Here is a 9,316-nt window from a genome sequence, read left to right as displayed (position 1 = left end):
GCTGACGGGGACCTCATGGTGATGGCGGCGGCGCTGAAGCGCGGCTCCGGGAACACGCGGGTGAAGCGGGTCCGTGTCCGGGGCCCGGGGCCGGGGCCGGGGGGTGAGGGTCCCGGGGAAAGGGACAACGTTGTTCCGCGGCCCGTGTCCACGGTGAGCCCCGCGCGGGTACATTGCTCTAGCGCCTGTCACATCCCGGCACCGGGGGGGGGGTAGTGACCCATCCTCAGGGAGAGGGGACCCTCACCACAGACCCATCACCCCCCTCCCCCAGCCCTGACCCTCGGACAGTGTCCCCTCCCCCAGCCCTGACCCTCGGACAGTGTCCCCTCCCCCAGCCCTGACCCTCGGACAGTGCCCCCTCCCCCCAGCCCTGACCCTCGGACAGTGTCCACTCCCCCAGCCCTGACCCTCGGACAGTGTCCCCTCCCCCAGCCCTGACCCTCGGACAGTGTCCCCTCCCCCAGCCCTGACCCTCGGACAGTGTCCCCTCCCCCAGCCCTGACCCTCGGACAGTGTCCCCTCCCCCAGCCCTGACCCTCGGACAGTGTCCCCTCCCCCAGCCCTGACCCTCGGACAGTGTCCCCTCCCCCAGCCCTGACCCTCGGACAGTGTCCCCTCCCCCAGCCCTGACCCTCGGACAGTGCCCCCTCCCCCAACACTGACCCTCGGACAGTGCCCCCTCCCCCAACACAGACCCTCGGACAGTGTCCCCTCCCCCCAGCCCTGACCCTCGGACAGTGTCCCCTCCCCCAGCCCTGACCCTCGGACAGTGTCCCCTCCCCCAGCCCTGACCCTCGGACAGTGTCCCCTCCCCCAGCCCTGACCCTCGGACAGTGTCCCCTCCCCCAGCCCTGACCCTCGGACAGTGTCCCCTCCCCCAGCCCTGACCCTCGGACAGTGTCCCCTCCCCCAGCCCTGACCCTCGGACAGTGTCCCCTCCCCCAGCCCTGACCCTCGGACAGTGTCCACTCCCCCAGCCCTGACCCTCGGACAGTGCCCCCTCCCCCAACACTGACCCTCGGACAGTGTCCCCTCCCCCCAGCCCTGACCCTCGGACAGTGTCCACTCCCCCAATACTGACCCTCGGACAGTGCCCCCTCCCCCAACACAGACCCTCGGACAGTGTCCACTCCCCCAGCCCTGACCCTCGGACAGTGTCCCCTCCCCCAGCCCTGACCCTCGGACAGTGTCCACTCCCCCAGCCCTGACCCTCGGACAGTGTCCACTCCCCCAGCCCTGACCCTCGGACAGTGTCCACTCCCCCAGCCCTGACCCTCGGACAGTGTCCACTCCCCCAGCCCTGACCCTCGGACAGTGTCCACTCCCCCAGCCCTGACCCTCGGACAGTGTCCACTCCCCCAGCCCTGACCCTCGGACAGTGTCCCCTCCCCCAGCCCTGACCCTCGGACAGTGTCCACTCCCCCAGCCCTGACCCTCGGACAGTGCTCCCTCCCCCCAGCCCTGACCCTCGGACAGTGCCCCCTCCCCCAGCCCTGACCCTCGGACAGTGCCCCCTCCCCCAACACTGACCCTCGGACAGTGTCCACTCCCCCAGCCCTGACCCTCGGACAGTGCCCCCTCCCCCAACACTGACCCTCGGACAGTGTCCCCTCCCCCCAGCCCTGACCCTCGGACAGTGTCCACTCCCCCAATACTGACCCTCGGACAGTGCCCCCTCCCCCAACACTGACCCTCGGACAGTGTCCCCTCCCCCCAGCCCTGACCCTCGGACAGTGTCCACTCCCCCAGCCCTGACCCTCGGACAGTGCCCCCTCCCCCAGCCCTGACCCTCGGACAGTGCCCCCTCCCCCAGCCCTGACCCTCGGACAGTGCCCCCTCCCCCAGCCCTGACCCTCGGACAGTGCCCCCTCCCCCAGCCCTGACCCTCGGACAGTGCCCCCTCCCCCAGCCCTGACCCTCGAACAGTGCCCCCTCCCCCAACACTGACCCTCGGACAGTGTCCCCTCCCCCCAGCCCTGACCCTCGGACAGTGCCCCCTCCCCCAACACTGACCCTCGGACAGTGCCCCCTCCCCCAACACTGACCCTCGGACAGTGCCCCCTCCCCCAACACTGACCCTCGGACAGTGCCCCCCTCCCCCAACACTGACCCTCGGACAGTGCCCCCTCCCCCAGCCCTGACCCTCGGACAGTGTCCCCTCCCCCAGCCCTGACCCTCGGGCAGTGTCCCCTCCCCCCAGCCCTGACCCTCGGACAGTGTCCACTCCCCCAGCCCTGACCCTCGGACAGTGTCCCCTCCCCCCAGCCCTGACCCTCGGACAGTGTCCACTCCCCCAGCCCTGACCCTCGGACAGTGCCCCCCTCCCCCAGCCCTGACCCTCGGACAGTGCCCCCTCCCCCAGCCCTGACCCTCGGACAGTGTCCCCTCCCCCAGCCCTGACCCTCGGACAGTGCCCCCCTCCCCCAGCCCTGACCCTCTGACAGTGCCCCCTCCCCCCGCCCTGACCCTCGGACAGTGCTGACCGTTTTTCCCCCGGTCTGGAGTGAAGAGCACAGGCCCCACATCCATGATGTTTGTGCGAGTGGGGCAGGCCCGTGCTCCTGAATGGCCTTCCTTTGCCCCCCCCCCGTTATAGTTTGCTGTATTGATCCGCTCTGTCGTCTGAGAGGCTCATGGCTGCCCTCTCCGCATTGCCCACCTCCCTCCCAGATCCTGACTTGCTTTAACGAGGAACCTGGGCCATGAGAATATTCCCTTCAACCTCCTTTTCAGGAACATAGTTCCATCGACTCGGGCCCCGATCTGAGACAGTAATTTGTCGCAGCAGTTTTGAATTGGTGCCCACCGATTTGTAACCTGTCATCCCTCCTTCTGGACTTTGCTGCGAGTCGACACTTGTTCTCCACTCCACAGGATCTTCCATTTCGATGCTGCGCTCCGGCCGAGCCCTGTCAGAGGCCAGCCCCCCTCCTGTTTGTACATGTTGCTGTGTTTGGGTGTTTGTTCTTGGCTAGAGTTTGGTTTGGTGCAGCTGATGAATGTTTTCCTCCCTCTGCCCTGATCCCCAGGGGCAATGGAAGAACAAGGAGCGAGTTTTGATCTTCTCCTCTCGAGGAATTAGCTACCGAGCGCGCCACCTGATGCAGGATCTACGCACACTAATGCCTCACTCAAAACCAGGTAAATTTGAAACTCCGAGAGGATTCTCAATCGACTATCACAAGGATTTCTGAAGACGTTTGTTTTAGGTTGAAGCATAAACGATATGGTACTGTTTTGTGATATTATGTTCACGTTTAGTCTCTGGTTTCGGGAGGGAGTGGGGAGTGGGGGGGGGGCGGAGATTGTGAGCATTGCTGGCTCAGCCAGCTTTCAGAAATATATTCAAGGCTGAGACAGCCCGGGTTTACTCAGAAAGGGAATCTGTGGTTATGGGGAAACGGAAGAAAGGTGGAGTTGAAAGTTACCAGTTTTGAGAATGACAGGTGATCGCGATGAAGCATATCAGGTTCTTTGGGGGTTTGTCAGGGTCAGAGCTGAGAGAGTGTTCCCCCTCAGGGGACAGTCTGGGACCTGAGGGTACAGTCTCTGAATAAAGGGGCACCGATGTCAGACTGAGATGGGGAGGAATTCCTTCTCTCAGAGGGTTGTGAGTCTTTGGAACTCCTTGTCACAGAGAGAGCTGTGGGGGCAGAGTCCTCGTGTATATTTAAGGCTGAGAGAGATTCTTGATCAGTCACAGGGTCAAGGGGGAAGAGCAGGAAAGTGGGTGTGAGGAATGTGGGATCAGCCACCATCCTATTGGATGGGGAAGCAGACTTGAGGGGCTGAATGGCCTCCTCCTGTTTGTATTTATTATGGTCTTTTCTATCAGCCATGATGTAATTGAATGGGCTGAATGGTCTCCTCTCGTTGCTCAGAATCTCCGAATTGCTTTAACAGTAGGAGACCTTTGACCTGTCATGTCAGCACCAGCTCTTCAATGAGCGTCATTCCCAAGCAGCGATCTCCAGCCTTTTCCCCCCTACTCTTCCAAGCTATTTCTATTGAACTCATCGTCCGATGCCCCTCAGTTGCAGTTGGTCCACCACGTTTCCAAGCTGTGCAATTCAGAACTGAGCTCCTCGATCCTCATCACTGAAGTTTCTCACTCCTGGAACCATTCCTGTAAACCACCCCCACACTCTCTCCGAACCACTCACATCTTCCCTATAACGTGGCCCCCACAACTGTCCCCAATCCTCCAGCTGGGGTCAAACAGGGTCTTGTACAAGTTCCCCATCACCTCCTCGCTCTTGTACTGCATGTCTGTCTTAGTAAAAGTGATGTCCTTTTCTTTTATGGTCTTATTGTGGGTGTCTCGAGAACAAAGTGGTCCCCGTGATGGAGTTAAATATTGCTGTTCCACGTGTTAGCGCTGCTGGGAGTCAGTGTTCTGATTGGCTGGTCGTGCAAAGGTAGTGAGAGAATGAAGGTTGTCATGGCTGAGAGACCTGGCAGAGTCCTGCCTGGGGAAAGGCTGAGAGGACGTTCCTCAAGGGTGACCCTCATCATGGAGGGGTGGACTTGGAGGGTGAGTAACCTTGGATTTCTGAGCCCTTTGCAAAAGTAATGAAGTGCGATTCTTCTCATTGCAGACACCAAAATGGATCGAAAGGACAAGCTGTTTGTGATTAATGAGGTGAGCTGGGCTGGGGGAGGGCTAGCTGCTGGATGCACACTGTGCCAGTGGCTGTGAGGTGACGTGGAGGGTAACTATGGATTCACTTTCCGTATGTTTGGGATTGGGAGTGGATTGTGTGAGGCATGATGCCAATCAGCTGGGAAGCCCATTGACAGGACGGTATGCAGAGTGAGCTGGGACTACGAATCTCACACTGTGGAAGGTGCCCCAGTCTGAGGCATGGTGACCCTGTTCAGAGATGTCGTTGCATCAGCAGCCAACCATTAGGGCAGAAGCACCAAGCCTTTTACAGTAAAATCATTCACCAGATGGGGCTGTCACTGACCAGGCTAGCATTTATTACCCACCCCTAATTGCCCTCTGAGCCTGGAGTCATGTGTAGGCCAGACCAGGTAAAGACAGCGGTTTCCTTCCCTCAAGCACATTTGTCAACTGAATGGGTTCTTGTAACAACAGACAGCAGTTACTTGGTCATCATAAGACTCTTATTTTGAGATTTTTATGGAATTTAAATTCCACCACCTGCTGTCTCCAGAACGTGTTTCCTGGGTCTTTGTCTAAATCATCTTGTGATGATACCATGAGGCTGTCACTGCCCTGGATACAGGCATGTCCCTACTCGCTGTAGTACACTCAGGAACCTCCCCTGTGGTGTCTAGCCCTGTCCTAGGCAGGAGAGGGCGATGATACAGGCTGGCTTTTTTTTTTAGATTAGATTAGATTACTTACAGTGGGGAAACAGGCCCTTCGGCTGAACAAGTCCACACCGACCCGCCGAAGTGCAACTCACCCAGACCCATTCCTCTACATTTACCCCTTCACCTAACACTACGGGCAATTTAGCATGGCCAATTCACCTGGCCTGCACATCTTTGGACTGTGGGAGGAAACCGGAGCACCCGGAGGAAACCCACGCAGACACGGGGAGAACGTGCAAACTCCACACAGTCAGTCGCCTGAGGCGGGAATTGAACCCGGGTCTCTGGTGCTGTGAGGCAGCAGTGCTAACCACTGTCCCACCGTGCCGCCCGGTACATGGTGACTCGGTCTAATGTGGCCAATGGGCAGATGGGGCCCAGTTTAAAAAGCATTCCTGTTGGTAGCTAGTTAATGAGTGGTAACCTCTTCATCCCATCAGCTGGAGAGTGCATTGATGTCGGTTGTCTTTCCTCAGATCTGTGAAATGAAGAACTGCAATAAATGCTTATACTTTGAAGCAAAGAAGAAGCAGGACCTGTATATGTGGTGAGTGTGTGTGTGTGGGGCAGGACCTGTATATGTGGTGAGTGTGTGTGTGTGTGTGTGTGTGTGGGGCAGGACCTGTATATGTGGTGAGTGTGTATGTGTGTGTGTGGGGCAGGACCTGTATATGTGGTGAGTGTGTGTGTGTGTGGGGCAGGACCTGTATATGTGGTGAGTGTGTGTGTGTGGGGCAGGACCTGGATATGTGGTGAGTGTGTGTGTGTGTGTGTGTGGGGCAGGACCTGTATATGTGGTGAGTGTGTGTGTGTGTGTGTGTGGGGCAGGACCTGTATATGTGGTGTGTGTGTGTGTGTGTGTGGGGCAGGACCTGTATATGTGGTGAGTGTGTGTGTGTGTGGGGCAGGACCTGTATATGTGGTGAGTGTGTGTGTGTGTGTGTGTGGGGCAGGACCTGTATATGTGGTGAGTGTGTGTGTGTGGGGCAGGACCTGTATATGTGGTGAGTCTGTGTGTGTGTGTGGGGGGCAGGACCTGTATATGTGGTGAGTCTGTGTGTGTGTGTGTGGGGCAGGACCTGTATATGTGGTGAGTCTGTGTGTGTGTGGGGCAGGACCTGTATATGTGGTGAGTGTGTGTGTGGGGCAGGACCTGTATATGTGGTGAGTGTATGTGTGTGTGTGGGGCAGGACCTGTATATGTGGTGAGTGTGTGTGTGTGGGGCAGGACCTGTATATGTGGTGTGTGTGTGTGGGGGGGGCAGGACCTGTATATGTGGTGAGTCTGTGTGTGTGGGGGGCAGGACCTGTATATGTGGTGAGTCTGTGTGTGTGTGTGGGGCAGGACCTGTATATGTGGTGAGTGTGTGTGTGGGGCAGGACCTGTATATGTGGTGAGTGTGTGTGTGGGGCAGGACCTGTATATGTGGTGAGTGTGTGTGTGGGGCAGGACCTGTATATGTGGTGAGTGTGTGTGTGTGTGTGGGGCAGGACCTGTATATGTGGTGTGTGTGTGTGTGTGTGTGGGGCAGGACCTGTATATGTGGTGAGTGTGTGTGTGTGTGGGGTAGGACCTGTATATGTGGTGAGTGTGTGTGTGTGTGTGGGGCAGGACCTGTATATGTGGTGTGTGTGTGTGTGGGGCAGGACCTGTATATGTGGTGAGTGTGTGTGTGGGGCAGGACCTGTATATGTGGTGTGTGTGTGTGTGTGTGGGGCAGGACCTGTATATGTGGTGAGTCTGTGTGTGTGGGGGGCAGGACCTGTATATGTGGTGAGTCTGTGTGTGTGTGTGTGGGGGGCAGGACCTGTATATGTGGTGAGTGTGTGTGTGTGGGGCAGGACCTGTATATGTGGTGAGTGTGTGTGTGTGTGGGGTAGGACCTGTATATGTGGTGAGTGTGTGTGTGTGTGGGGTAGGACCTGTATATGTGGTGAGTGTGTGTGTGTGTGTGGGGGGCAGGACCTGTATATGTGGTGAGTGTGTGTGTGGGGCAGGACCTGTATATGTGGTGAGTGTGTGTGTGGGGCAGGACCTGTATATGTGGTGAGTGTGTGTGTGGGGCAGGACCTGTATATGTGGTGAGTGTGTGTGTGGGGCAGGACCTGTATATGTGGTGAGTGTGTGTGGGGCAGGACCTGTATATGTGGTGAGTGTGTGTGGGGCAGGACCTGTATATGTGGTGAGTGTGTGTGGGGCAGGACCTGTATATGTGGTGAGTGTGTGTGGGGCAGGACCTGTATATGTGGTGGGTGTGGGAGGGGCAGGACCTGTATATGTGGTGAGTGTGTGTGTGGGGCAGGACCTGTATATGTGGTGAGTGTGTGTGGGGCAGGACCTGTATATGTGGTGAGTGCGTGTGGGGCAGGACCTGTATATGTGGTGGGTGTGTGTGGGGCAGGACCTGTATATGTGGTGGGTGTGGGAGGGGCAGGACCTGTATATGTGGTGAGTGTGTGTGTGGGGCAGGACCTGTATATGTGGTGAGTGTGTGTGGGGCAGGACCTGTATATGTGGTGAGTGTGTGTGGGGCAGGACCTGTATATGTGGTGGGTGTGGGAGGGGCAGGACCTGTATATGTGGTGAGTGTGTGTGTGGGGCAGGACCTGTATATGTGGTGAGTGTGTGTGGGGCAGGACCTGTATATGTGGTGAGTGCGTGTGGGGCAGGACCTGTATATGTGGTGAGTGTGTGTGTGGGGCAGGACCTGTATATGTGGTGAGTGTGTGTGTGTGTGTGTGTGGGGCAGGACCTGTATATGTGGTGAGTGTGTGTGTGTGTGGGGGGCAGGACCTGTATATGTGGTGAGTGTGTGTGTGTGTGGGGGGCAGGACCTGTATATGTGGTGAGTGTGTGTGTGGGGGGCAGGACCTGTATATGTGGTGAGTGTGTGTGTGTGTGTGTGTGGGGCAGGACCTGTATATGTGGTGAGTGTGTGTGTGTGTGTGTGGGGCAGGACCTGTATATGTGGTGAGTGTGTGTGTGTGTGGGGGGCAGGACCTGTATATGTGGTGAGTGTGTGTGTGTGTGTGTGTGTGGGGCAGGACCTGTATATGTGGTGAGTGTGTGTGTGTGTGGGTGGCAGGACCTGTATATGTGGTGAGTGTGTGTGTGTGTGTGGGGCAGGACCTGTATATGTGGTGAGTGTGTGTGTGTGGGGCAGGACCTGTATATGTGGTGTGTGTGTGTGTGTGTGGGGCAGGACCTGTATATGTGGTGAGTGTGTGTGTGGGGCAGGACCTGTATATGTGGTGTGTGTGTGTGTGTGGGGCAGGACCTGTATATGTGGTGTGTGTGTGTGTGGGGCAGGACCTGTATATGTGGTGAGTCTGTGTGTGTGTGTGGGGGGCAGGACCTGTATATGTGGTGAGTGTGTGTGTGTGTGTGGGGCAGGACCTGTATATGTGGTGAGTGTGTGTGTGTGTGTGTGTGGGGCAGGACCTGTATATGTGGTGAGTGTGTGTGTGGGGCAGGACCTGTATATGTGGTGTGTGTGTGTGTGTGGGGCAGGACCTGTATATGTGGTGAGTGTGTGTGTGTGGGGCAGGACCTGTATATGTGGTGAGTGTGTGTGTGTGTGTGGGGCAGGACCTGTATATGTGGTGTGTGTGTGTGTGTGTGTGGGGCAGGACCTGTATATGTGGTGAGTGTGTGTGTGGGGCAGGACCTGTATATGTGGTGTGTGTGTGTGTGTGTGGGGCAGGACCTGTATATGTGGTGAGTCTGTGTGTGTGGGGGGCAGGACCTGTATATGTGGTGAGTCTGTGTGTGTGTGTGTGGGGGGCAGGACCTGTATATGTGGTGAGTGTGTGTGTGTGTGTGGGGCAGGACCTGTATATGTGGTGAGTGTGTGTGTGTGTGGGGTAGGACCTGTATATGTGGTGAGTGTGTGTGTGTGTGTGTGTGTGGGGTAGGACCTGTATATGTGGTGAGTGTGTGTGTGTGTGTGGGGGGCAGGACCTGTATATG

General features: G+C 57.5%; 1 protein-coding gene across 1 annotated transcript in view; it reads left to right on the top strand.

Moving 5' to 3' along the window:
• The window catches only part of brix1 (biogenesis of ribosomes BRX1), a 29,126-nt gene continuing 19,810 nt past the window's right edge, over window positions 1-9,316 (top strand). The window contains exons 1-4 of the mRNA XM_087975310.1: window positions 1-153; window positions 3,033-3,144; window positions 4,602-4,645; window positions 5,823-5,893. Coding sequence (XP_087831436.1) covers window positions 16-153; window positions 3,033-3,144; window positions 4,602-4,645; window positions 5,823-5,893 — 365 coding nt within the window. The 5' untranslated portion in view covers window positions 1-15. The remainder of the gene's footprint in view (window positions 154-3,032; window positions 3,145-4,601; window positions 4,646-5,822; window positions 5,894-9,316) is intronic.

Source organism: Chiloscyllium plagiosum, unplaced genomic scaffold (genome assembly GCF_037043375.1).
Source record: "Chiloscyllium plagiosum isolate Xiang-an unplaced genomic scaffold, Cpla_swu_hap1 HiC_scaffold_2, whole genome shotgun sequence".
In the NCBI taxonomy this organism is placed as follows: domain Eukaryota; kingdom Metazoa; phylum Chordata; class Chondrichthyes; order Orectolobiformes; family Hemiscylliidae; genus Chiloscyllium; species Chiloscyllium plagiosum.
This window is presented reverse-complemented; position numbering and strand designations above follow the sequence as displayed.